This window comes from Corvus cornix, chromosome 5 (assembly GCF_000738735.6).
Source record: "Corvus cornix cornix isolate S_Up_H32 chromosome 5, ASM73873v5, whole genome shotgun sequence".
In the NCBI taxonomy this organism is placed as follows: Eukaryota; Metazoa; Chordata; class Aves; order Passeriformes; family Corvidae; genus Corvus; species Corvus cornix.
In genome coordinates, this window is record NC_046335.1 from 48,001,681 (window position 1) to 48,013,881 (window position 12,201).

The 12,201-nt window shown below is 44.6% G+C and overlaps 2 protein-coding genes across 7 annotated transcripts in view; one reads left to right on the plus strand and one right to left on the minus strand.

Annotated features, from left to right (window-relative positions):
* The first annotated feature begins 3,125 nt into the window (after positions 1 to 3,125).
* On the plus strand, positions 3,126 to 7,584 carry TSSC4 (tumor suppressing subtransferable candidate 4). Of its 6 annotated transcripts, none has more exons than XM_039552649.1 (4): positions 3,126 to 3,248; positions 3,598 to 3,724; positions 4,573 to 4,708; positions 5,694 to 7,584. In XM_039552649.1, exon 4 carries the CDS (start codon positions 5,782 to 5,784, stop codon positions 6,820 to 6,822), a length of 1,041 nt encoding a protein of 346 aa, XP_039408583.1. In that variant the 5' UTR covers positions 3,126 to 3,248; positions 3,598 to 3,724; positions 4,573 to 4,708; positions 5,694 to 5,781; the 3' UTR covers positions 6,823 to 7,584. The 6 variants fall into 6 exon arrangements, with proteins under 6 accessions (XP_039408583.1, XP_039408580.1, XP_039408582.1 ...); XM_039552646.1 differs by having other exon boundaries at positions 4,573 to 4,645; XM_039552647.1 differs by having other exon boundaries at positions 3,238 to 3,328; positions 4,573 to 4,645.
* A 196-nt stretch (positions 7,585 to 7,780) lies between these two features.
* Positions 7,781 to 12,201, minus strand: part of TRPM5 (transient receptor potential cation channel subfamily M member 5) — a 37,863-nt gene continuing 33,442 nt past the window's right edge. The window contains exons 22-24 of the mRNA XM_010396228.4: positions 11,874 to 11,946; positions 10,945 to 11,035; positions 7,781 to 9,906 (exon numbers count right to left, since the gene is read on the minus strand). Coding sequence (XP_010394530.3) covers positions 9,806 to 9,906; positions 10,945 to 11,035; positions 11,874 to 11,946 — 265 coding nt within the window. The 3' untranslated portion in view covers positions 7,781 to 9,805. The remainder of the gene's footprint in view (positions 9,907 to 10,944; positions 11,036 to 11,873; positions 11,947 to 12,201) is intronic.

The following is a 12,201-nucleotide window of genomic DNA, read 5'->3' on the forward strand; positions in this document are numbered from 1 at the left end:
CTTAGTACAAATATTCTGTAGTTAAATCAAAATGAGCAGACACCCCCAACCGGTTTTGTTTCTTTTAAAAAATTGAAGTAATTGCAGAGAGTATTAATTTTGCTCATAAAGGACTTCAGTTCCCTCCCACACATGCAATGTTTCTAACAAAAAAAGGGGTTGTGGTGTCTCCCTGCAGGTCCTCTGTAGGCTGGCAATAACATTGTGAAGAACAGAGTTGATAAAGACCTTCATAGCCTGCCTGCATTAAAACTCACTCCATAGGAACTAATTTTATGTAGTTACCTCAGGGGAAAATAGCACCAACATGGGTAAACAGCACTGGAATAAATCTTAATCTGCTTGCAGGACCAAATGAAAGTACAAAGTAAAACAGGTAAGTGAAGCTCGATGTAGGAGAGAGGTGGTATCAAGCACTGAATTCTGAAAACCCACTCTACAGGGGATTTCAAGGCCATTTGTAGGATTTCATTCTGGCAAATGGGAGAGGACAACTCATTTATTTCCTTCAGGCTGTACCAGTCTGGCTTGGTATGACTGAGCAGAGAAGGTTGCAGTGGTCATGACTCTGCTTTTCCTTTTTGCCTGCAGAAAAATACTCTTTTCCCTCCCCACTTCCCCTCAAGAGCTCCAGCATCAGCTGCATGTGGCCACATCTGAGTAACCTCCATACTCCTTCCAGATGCAGGAGACATTGAAAAATGCATTTTATTGCTCCATCTGGCTTGCAGGATCTGGGTGGCTGCTGGGAAATGGCCTGCTGCTTTCCTATAGCTGAGAGGAGAGGGGCCAGCGGTCCCTGCCCCAGGCACCTACCCCAGGCTCCGAGTGCAGGAGCAGCAGCAGGAGCCTGCCAGGGAGCAGCAGAAACAGTTACTGGATGGGGCCAAATGACAGATTTATTTGCAGGAAAGGAGCACAAGGCGTCTGTGGCAGGGCTGAGGCTGCTGTGCGTTTTCACATGCCACCCCCACACACAGGGACGCAATGGCTTCCTGCAGACACATGGAGCCATCTCTGCAAATGAGCAGCCCCTCAGAGCCTGCACGCTGGATACAGCCCGCTCATTTGGACGATGGCCTGTGCTGCAGCTCAGATCCACCTTCCAGCCCCCTCTTCAAGCCACCTCAGTTCAGGCCAGCAAGGGGAAAACACTTTACCATCTGTTGGTCTTCAGACTCTGACTCATTATTTTTATTTCAGCTGTCGCCAAGCAATAGTGAAAATCCCAACACACCAGCATATCCACTGCTGCAAGCTGCCTTGTCCTCAGCCACCAGAGAATGAGCAGCTCAGCCTCAGTTCTCCACAGTGTGCAGTACTAAATCTCACAGATTCACAGAACAATCTGAGTTGGAAGGGATCCACAAGGATCATTGAGTCCAACTCTTAGGTAAATGGCCTGTATGGCGATCAAAGCCACAACCTTGGTGTTACTAACACCATGCTCTAACCAGCTGAGCTAATTTCAGGGTCATGAATAAAAAACCAGGAAGGACGAAAAGAGTACATTCAGGTTCTTTAGTCATCAATACACACAGCATCCAGGCAAAAAGTGAGAACTTGGAGCCTCTGGAAATGGAGAATTGGGGCTTGTCCCTGAAGGCACCCACATCCAAAGGTGATAGAGGCAGTGGAGGTGATGTTGCCCTCTCCTGCCCCTTTGAGCCCCTGATCTAACAAAGAACCAAGGTTCAAAACAAGACAGTGCCATTGTCTGTACCAGTCTATGTACCTTGCCCGTCTCCACTCTTACAGAAATGGGACACGCCACTGCTTACTCCACATCCTTTTTCCTGCCTGCTCCTTACTATGCTCAGAGACTCTCTCTTGCTGTGTCCCCAGCACCCTAGACCATATTACACAGCACTGGCAGCCTTTACCCAGGTTTACTCTTCCTTTTGTCTGCCCATATACTGCTCGCCTCCTTTCTATTCCTGCTTCACCTACTACAAGATTCATGTTTTCCTTTCCTCCCTCCATCTGGATACCCATTTGAATGCCTCTGACCGCACTACCATATGCACATACATAAAAAAAAATAGGATCACCAAATGGGGAAACACCTCTAGAGCTGTTCTAAAACAACAGCATGACTCCAGCTAGACGGAAGACATTTGCAATAACCTCATCACTGCTGCCAAGTATATTCTGAACACAGACCTCGTGTCATAAATTACTGTAATTAGCAACACTCCAGCAGGCAAAAGTACGTATTTAAAAACTGAGGATGCATATGAAGTGGCTGCAGTTTATATTACGGGTGAGTCACGGTGAGGCCCAGCTTGAAGGGAGCCAGTGAAGCCTCTGCAGCCACAACATTGTCTGGCACAACCCCCCAGCACAGCAAACCATTTTTCCTAAACATAGGGAAAACAAGCTGAATACTGAAGCCTCTTGGGAAATGTATTTGCGCTGAAAATTTGAACTTTTTGCTGAAATAAGGGGAAAAAACCAAAAATCGAGCCTCTTTGGCCAGCGCAAATAAAATATTTTCAGAGCTCCACTTCTTGACACACGCGCAAAAAATGTTCTTCTGGGGCGGAAAATGGAAACTTTTTTTTTTTTTTTTGGATGGATGGATAGTAGTTTTATGCCTCAAGCGACTTGGGGCTTTCCGGTTTGAGAATAAACACGTAAGGAGAGAAAAAAAAAAGGACCAAAACAAAACAAAAACCCAAAAATCTTCGGATGTGTTCGTGGTGGCCACGCCGTGCTTTTCCGATGAGAACAAAAGCTGTGACACGGGTCTTTTTCCCAGACTGCGACTGCGGAGGGCGGCGGCGGTGCGGTGCCTGCCCCTCAGGGTGCCACCGCGGCTCTCCGGGGGCCACGGGCGAGCCCCGCACCGAGCCCCGCACCGGGCCCAGCGCCGAGCCCCGAGGGCAGCCCCGCACAAGCTGCGAAATGTCGGCGCTGCGGTGCGCCCTGGGAGCTGTAGTCCCACCGCTCAGCCCCGCTTCGCCCCACGGCCCGGCTCGCAAAATGTCCCCCGCCGAGCGAAGGCGGCCGCCTACAACTCCCAGGAGCGCCGAGAGAGGCGGAGCGGGGAGGGGCGGGGGCGCCGGGCCCTTCCGCGCCGCTCCCGTCGCCGGGAGTTGTGGTCCCGCCGCCGTTTTGTCCGCTCCGTGCAGCCTGGCAGGGACTCGGTGTCCCGGCGCGCCGCGGGCTGTGGGCGGAGAGGCGGAGGCAGAGGCGGGCAAGGCGGGCGGCTGCTGTGGAAGTTGTTGGGGCCGTGCGGTGTCGGGGTACGGGGACTCCCCCTTCCTCGGGAGGCTGGCGGCGGCCGGGGTGCAGAGGCCAGCGAGGGGCGCGTGTGGTGCGGGCGGTTCGTATCCAGCAGCATCCCGGGCCGGGAAGGGCCCTGGGCCCGGGGCGGACGGGCGGCACAGCTGGGGCTGCACCGTGACCTTCCTCTCCCCGACTGCCCAGGGGCCGCTGCTCTCATCCCCGTTCCTCTTCCCTGTTCCTTGGCGCGGGCGCCTGCGGATCCCTGTCCCGAGTGGCTGTGTGGGCTTTGGTGCGGTGCTCTCCGTGCTATGAGAGCAGGCCTGTGGCCGTGGTTTGGGGTGACTGAGGTCTCCGTCCTCCTCATAGGCTGTGGGAAGACGCACAGAGCCTGTTTGGGCAACACCAGAATGGAGGAGCCCACTGGGGACCTTCCCATCCGGGCAGACGTCATCCTTGCCGAGTCGTGCTGTGATCATGTCACCCTGACAAACCTGTGAGTGAGTCTGGTGTGCTGTAAGGGCCAGCATGTTTGGCTATTGGCCTTGTTAAGGCTAAAACATCTCCTCAGGAGCAAAATTTCTCCTTTCTGTCATAAGTGCCCTCAGATACGAGATTCCCGTGATGAACACTTTTATTGCCACCTGAAGACAGCTATTTTATTTAACTGTGCACTTCAAGGCCTCTTCTGAGTTGTAGTTGACACTTTTCATGTGTTCCAAAACTAAGCAGAAGACTGTCATTTTAAGAAGATTATTACCCGCTAGGGGTTACACGGAGGGCAGTGGTTTCAAAAGCAGCCGTCAGATCCTTTTTGTCAAAGGCAGCCAAACATGACATGGAACATAGCACTCTGTGTGTTGGGTTCCTCAGAAGTTTCTCTGTGTTTTATGCTTCATGAAAATCTGTCCCTAGCTCTGAACATGACTTTTCTTTGAATACAGAAGTCTGCGCTACCCATGGTCTGAATAGTTAGCAGTACTTAATGTTTGCAATGCATAACTATTATTTTGGTATCTTCTTAGCTGCATTTAATAATGTTTATTAAGTACTGGATTTCTGCACGTGCAAATTACAGCTTGAATTTTTTTAAAACCTCTCTTCCGTTGTGCAGGATAAAGTTGGCAGTGTGAATGTGGAGACTGGGTAAATATAGTGGTGCCTGCCTTATTAGGTTGTGTGCTGTTCTTCTGCCAAAAATTCAGTAATATCTGTGGACTTTTACACTACCATGAGTTTGTGTCAGATTTAGAACCCAGTTCTGCAGCTTTGGATGATTCAGGGGGATGGAATTATTTTTAAAACTACATTTCCAGTATTGTGATGGAAATGTTTGTTTTCTAGGGTGGAAGTGCTGAGATCTTTGGTGGCTTTAACTGACCCTCAGGAGGGGAAGCTGACTCAGTCTCAAGAGAAAGTGAGTGACTAACAGACTTTCCATGTCTGTTTACTGCATCGTTTCAGAAGAGCCTATAATTAGGTAGTCAAGCTTATTCTAATAATATGTTAGAACTGTTTCTATAATTCATGTGAGCTGAACCAAAATGTGTGTATGCCAGCTCTCTTTCCAGTTGCCCAGCAAGTGGTAGCGTGATCATTGACCACCTGAGTTCAGCAAGGTTCCCTCCAAGCAGGTGGCACTGTCAGGTATTCCAGCTGCTCCTGAAAGTCAGGCTTCAAATCACGCTGTCATTTACTGACTGAAGGGCCAGCTCTTGCAGGCTTGTGGTTGCAACCTCTCCTCGTTTTCGTGTGCAAGCACGGCACATGTGATCAGTTTTCATAGTCCAATGGGATTGATTTCTTGAGCTGGCTCATTTTCTGATTCCTGGACTCTAGTGATGACACGAGAGCTTAAAGCCAAAGGAAGGAGTGGAGCTGGTACTTTATGCCACATTAAAGCAGACTTGAAACGGTGGCCCTGATATTTTTGTGGGTTTTCTGCCACTGACCTGGATCGGTGATAGTGTCCTTGATAACAGGCAGAACGTGATGGCTGTTGTGACAGCAGGTACAGTGCAATGCAATAAGGATTGTAATGGCCCAGTCAAAGTGAGAAATTGGGTGCTTTTTTGTGGATTTTTACAGTGTGAATAAACACAGGGTGTAATATGCAGAGGTCTTTGCTGTCTCTTGGAAGATGTATAAGCTTTGGGGGATTCAGATTTACTCAAGAGCTTTGTATTCATCTTTTAGTAATTAGACCTGCCGTAATCTGTAATGAAATTTGGTAGCACTACTTTCAATTACTTCATATTCTTGTATTCAGTCTCCTGTAAATCTTTAATTGTAACGTGCATTCATTCCTTAAATAATGTTTTCATTTGAAGCAAAATTGCTTGGGAATCCCTAAAGCACAGCGAACTGTTATTCTGCAGTTGTAATTATTTTTCATGACACAGAGTGATGGTCTCATGCTTGGTTCTCATTTCACAGCTAAGTTTTTATGCTCCTTTGTATTCTAGGCACTAAACTCGCTGGGCATTTGGAAAACTGTATTTAGAATTGTTCCTGGGCCTACATCAAAGACCTCAGTGGAGTGACAGCTCGAAGATGGGAGACCAGGAGGCGGGTGAACCTTTTCTGGGGATAGTGGATGATGGTGCCAGAGACTACGAAGGAGCTCTGCCCTCAGACACGGTGTCGCTCAGCGATTCTGACTCTGATGACTTGGGGCTGGCGGGTGAAGCAGAAGTTGATACAATATCTCCCAAGGAGCCATGTGTGGATGAAGGGGATTTCAGATCAGGGGAGACCCCTGACTCTTCAAACAGCGGTCACAGATCTCCTGTCCAGCCATTCCATCTGAGGGGCATGAGTTCTATGTTCTCTCTCCGTAGCCAGAGCATTTTTGACTGCCTGGAAGAGGCGGCCAAGCTGTCTGTGCCCTCAATGCCTGAAGATAATGTTGTTGATGGGAGGTTTAAGCGTCCATTGCCTCCCACCACAGTTTCAGGTACCGTGGTCCCAGAAAACATGGGAAAGCAAGCCAGACCAGTGCAGGCTCCCAATACCTCTCCTGCGGTGCCTGACTACGTGGCACACCCAGAGCGCTGGACCAAATACAGCCTAGAGGGAGTTTCAGAGTCCAGTGACAAGACTAACAGGGCAGTGGCCCTGGAATTTTTAGGTGGTTTGAAGAAAAGAGGGGAGCAACAGAGCTCGGCTACTCAAGATAGCTACACCCCATCCTTCAACCAGGACCCTTCCAGCTGCGGAGCTGGGAGGATTGTCTTCACCAAACCAACTAAAAGAGGTGTTGACGGACTGGAAAAGAAAACATCAACAGGAGAGGATGATAAGAAGCAGATGAAGACAGATCTGAAAGGAAAATCTCTTAAGAAGACTGATGACTTGAGGGAAGAAGATAAGGTAGAGCTGGGGCACTTAGACAGTGACAGTGGAAAGGCAGCAGAGGAGGAGGAGTGCATGATGGAGGGGGACCAGAACACAGAATATAAACTTGAGGCAAGGTTTAGGGGTGCAGTTGAAGAGCCATCAGTGGGAACAGTTGGATTCCACTGCAGTAAGAAGAAGAGCAGGAAAAATTTCCGACCTAAACTAGACGATGAAGGGGAGGAGGAAGAGTCCTGAAGGATGAAGCACATTGGAGACATCCCAGGACTTGTTCATTTTTTTTCTCTTTTTTTTCCTTTTTTCTGGTCTGAAAACCATGTGGTAGCTTTTTTTTTTTCTTTTTTCTGGTCTGAAAACCATGTGATAGCTTTTTGTCCAACAGTTTGTGTCAGAGCCACCAAGAACATTTTATACTGTTAGAAATTAAGCTATCTAAAATAAACTCCAGACTTTCTGTTTATGAGAAGTCCATGGGCACAGGATAGTTGCATCCTGGCAGGAGAGCATAAGGTGTGGTTTGTTTGCTTGAGCAGCTCCCTGGGTCTTGCTCTAGGGCTGAAGTATCCAAAGAAACAGAAGTGTTAGGTAAAAGGCTGCAGGGCTTCCTAGTAACTCCACATTTTGGAGTTGTTCCCAAATTCTGCAGAATCCTGGAGAAAAGGTGATGAGCTCATTATGTGGAGATTTTTAAACAATGAAAGTAAAACCTAGTCTTCCACTAGATGTGATTTCTCCTGGCCCTGTCCCAGGAAGGAAACCCTTTAACTTTTTTGTGTAAAAACATCCTTCTCTCATTGCCATTGAGGGTGAAAGCACAACAGTGCCCAGTTATATGATGTGATGATCCTTGACCTGCACCTTTGTATGTCCTTTCCTGGAGGTGCTGCTTCTGTATTGATTGTGTGTGGATTGGGGGAATTTGTAGGAATGAGATACTGATACCAGAACTGGATACTTTTTTGTTTTATGTGATACAATAAACTTCCAGTTGTAACTTGATTTAATCTCTGAACCATGTTGAGTAATGCAGTTGTAGAGTTTTACCAAATACTTTATTTGATTTGAAAACTGTCTTGAAAACCTTTTAGAGTGTTACTCTGAGTTTGCCATCTTGTTAACTTCTCCCTCAAGTCTTACAGGTTCTAAACCTCACATTTTTAACATTTTCAATCATTTTACAATGTATTATCCCCTCCTAGGATGAGTCATCTCATACAATGAATCACATTATAAGGAATGTCAACTATAGTAGGTTTTTTCCACAGTGTTAGTAAATTTAATAAATAAGGTTGAAAGATTAAATTCTTTGAAAGGTTATACGATTTGAAACTCTAGTTCAGGTCAGTGTGAACTGACTTTTTTTTTGCCAGTATTCTAAATGAACCAATCCCAAGGGTAGTATTTATAACTGCATAGTGGAAGATTAATTCTTAAGAATTTGTGATATTTCTTGGTAGACTGTGCTTGCTCAAACTCTGAAGGGTGTTTGAGGGGGTTACTTCTGGAGGGGAGTCCATCTTAACAATAATTAACTGGAAGGCCCAACTCACTTGGGCTTTGTGTTTGAACAGATGCATCATTTGGCAGAAGATGCAGAAAGCACTGTAAAAGGAGCAGTTATGCTCCTTATTTTGAAGCTCACCTTTTAATTTTCAGAGCAGAATGTCTTTTCTCCTGAGCGTGCACTTGGATCACATTAGTTAATGGGTCATTGGTAAATACATTGATTGCTCCAGTGCATGTGAGTGGGAGATAGCAAGTCCAAATGGATAGATTCTGGGTTCCAGTGGATAATTAGAGTGCTGATCACGATGAAAATAGTAGCCATTTCAAAGTGGAAGCTGCTGCCAAGCGCAGGGAGCGCTGGTTGTGAGATGTCTATTACATGCTAACAAAGAAATGCAGCTCAGTACAAACTTACTGGGTTTATGAGTTCTGCTTGCCCAGGGTGAGGAACAGGTAGGACTACCAAAATTCAATTGCTGCTAATGGACTCACAGGCCTGGGGCAGAGCTGAATAACTGGACAAATGCCTCTTTCATGAAGCCATCTTAACAAGATTAATATCTGTTAATAAAAGGCTCATTTTGGTCAGAGCTGAGATTTATTTTTTTTTCCACCTCTGGTAACAGAAAGCTTTTGTGCAATCTACAATTACATTGCATAGAGACAATATTATATGTGTAAGGAAATGCAGCTGAAGCTTATCAGTGTCAGACACAGCCCAATACTTCCCCCTTCTGATGCTGTTTATATTATTCCAAAGACATTTCCCCTTAGAGGATGCTATTGATATTTTAGTGGAGTATCTTGCAAAATTCTAATAAAGCCAGCGAGCTTTTGTATGCTAAAAATGTACAAGCCAGTTCAAGTAATGGAAAAAGCCACAAACAGCCCAAATTCCTAGTCTGCAGGATATTTCTTGGTACACATTCTTGTTTTAAAGTCTCTTAAGTGATTTTTTTTTTTTCCCCCTGACCATTGAGAAAGAAAAGTAAAATGAAATCAGATGTTTAGGTGTAAAGGAGGCATTCCATGTGGTGTGATACATGGAGGCAAAGGCTCCTTTCCAGCAGGAAACTGGCAGCAGCTGTGATGGGGCACGGGAACAACAAAACCCAGGTGATTCGAGTCTGTGAGGCTGAGTAAGGAGCTCTCAAGAAGGAATACCAGCAAAGGAATGCCTCCTAGGAGCCAGTGTGGGAAGAGAAGCTGGTGAGTGCAATTGTTTGAGAGTTGTAGGAACTGTATGGATTGTAATGGTTCAGTGTTCAGGCCCTTTCCTGTGGAAACTATTTCTTGATTTCCTTTTCTAAGCAGCTCAGGAGTACAAGCTTGATTTCTTGGCCAAGGAAGGAGCTTGTTTTTCAGTGCGTAAACGATGGCCCTTCCAAAGGGAGGCTCCCTTGATCAGAGAAATGTGGAATTTGGCAGTGATGATGGTGGCTTGAGGGTGTGGTATCTGGAGAACAAATGGTATTTAGAAAATAAGGTGATAGAGTCACCCTGGAGGAGAAAGCTTTTAGTGCTGTTTATGGAATGGTTTTGGAGAAAGGACTGAGGAGCTGCAGGAAAGAAAGACCAAGAAGTCCTCAGTAATGTCAAGGACTGATAGTGCTTAGCATACAGAGCTTGCCCTGAGGCCTTCATGAGATTAGGATTTTACTTCTCTAGTAGTTTAGTAGGACTAAAGGTGTAATGTGAAGAAATAGAATAGAATTTAATTATCAATGTATTCAATGTCAGTCTCAGACTGATCTGCACGCTCTTCTCTTTTGCTTCTTTGTGGCAAAGGCGCTTCTGTGTTGGCACTCTTCACACCTAATAGGATTGGAAAAGTCATGTGCTCATTTAAAAGCCTTAGGACAAGGGGCACATAGTAGTAATTGCTTAAGAAACTTTAAAATGTTGAAAAAAAGACAGTGTAGATTGTATTACTTTGCATTTGCTCAGTAAGTGATAAACACAGGCTTATTTTTCAGCTTTTTAAATTTCTGATTTTTATGCAGTTAGTATTAAAATATCTGGGAAGCCTGCTATGGGATGGAGGTTTTTTATGGGGATACTGATAATGAAGCAGCTCACATAAGTGTTTTATAAACTTCCAACAGAATTAAATAGAGCTTGAGGTTAGCTCAAATCTGAGTGATTTGAGGTTTTGTCTTGTCACAACTTTGTTGAGTATTCCAGCTGCTTCTTTTTTCCATGTAGTATGTATATGCTCAGTTTATGGGTTTTGGAGGCAATTTTGTGTAATAGATAGCAATAGGTAGATATTGAAATAGGTCATTAAGAAGGATATCCAAAATCTTTATTGTGTTGGCTATCCTGCAGTGGCTGAGAAATAGCTTGTTCCTGTCTCTAAACTCCAAATGGTGGAGCCCTGGGACACAAGACAACATTTTTAACTGACAGAAATAGCTGCAGCTCTGAAGGCAAATTAATTCTGTTAATTAAAACAAGGTAGGAGAATTGCTCAATTTTTATTTTTAAGGATTATTGTTATGCATTTTAAATATTTTTGTAGTACTTCAGTAGGATTATCTCATGGACTCAAGAAACCCCTAAGGCCATCTCTGTTGCAAATAGATACTTGTTTATGTGCTTGAACTGGGTAAGATTGGTCTAACTCACCCTAAATGACAGTCCTTGCCCCAAAGCTTTTAAATGTACTTTGCAAAAGGTAATTTTTTCATTCTGAAGTAAGAATATTCTGTTCTTTATATTCCCATTACCTCTAGGTATCTCCTTATTGGGTTATTTTCCAATCTTTTTTTTTTTTTTCTCTGCCTTGCATTTTTTTAACTACATTGTTCAGCTGTATTAATTAGCTTTTCTGTGATTGTTTTCAGTACTTACATATATAGTTTGGAGCTGGTTGAGTGCACAAGAGGTTGGTTTTGGTTAAAACCTCTGCCATGGAGGAGATAACAGCTGTACAGTAGCAAATCTACAAAATAGGTAGTGATTAAATACCTGCCCTTTTTTGCGAGTATATTGCATTACCTCAAGCTGGCACAAACTTACTAAATCATTCCTTGTGTGTTTCTGTTGGACCTCTATAGCCTGACTTTTTTATCAGGAAGCCATAAAAAGGATAAGAAGGGAGCAGGAAACTGTAGCGGGAGTATTAAGATAAAGAACTTTCAGCGAGGCCAAAATTATACTGGAGAGTCATAGAGATAAAGAAAACAATAAGAGTTGTGCTACAAAGCAGGTGGTAATGCATTTTCAGACTGTGTAAGAAATGTTGTTTGTTTATGTTTCAAGGGTTTGTCATCAAAATCTCAAGACAGAGTTTCCTGCTATTATTTGGATTTCATAACTGTTTGCTGGACACTTCCCTTTGAGATGTTGGTACCTGGTATCTTAAGAAAATTAGAAAAACTGATGTACAGGAAGATTAGGTCAGATCAGACAGAATGTGAGTATTTTCCAAGCTGACAGTTTAAAAAAGAAAAGATTAAGAGAAGGACAAGAGTGGAGGGAGGAAGATGAAGCATTTCATTCCAGAGGCATCTTTAACAAAGGAAATAAATACTTCTCAAGTAAACAACCAAATTGAGCAAGGAATGTTGTATTTGCTTTTCTCCTTTCTACAGGAGTTCAGAAATGTTCCTTTCCATATGTACATCACCAGACAGAAAGCAATAAGGAAAGTGAAACCATAATACAGATCCGTTTCTCCTTCCCTGTGTCCCTAAGTAGGGTCTGCCAAACCACCATTAAATGAGGGAAAGATGGTGAAATCCTAAAGCTGATATAAATGCCTAGAAAATACTACTTACCTGGGCTTCCAGAACTTTAAACCGTTTTTCTTGTTCTTTCAACCCACTAAAATACTTAGACAAATTATCCACCCTGTGGAAACAAAGCAAACACCTTGAGCAAAAAGGAGAGGCCTCAGAAGAAATCATAAAACACAAAGCACGTGTAACTTCACTGCACTTCTGTGCTGCTCAGACATCCCACAGTCCCCTGAAAGCTTTGTCTTTTTGAGGTGTTCCCATGAAAATTTTTGAGGCAAAACAGCATCTCTGGAACATTCTCATGCACCTGTTGCCCAGGGACTCACAAATGACAGATCAGGGCAGGCATTCAGCTTCTGGTGAGGGC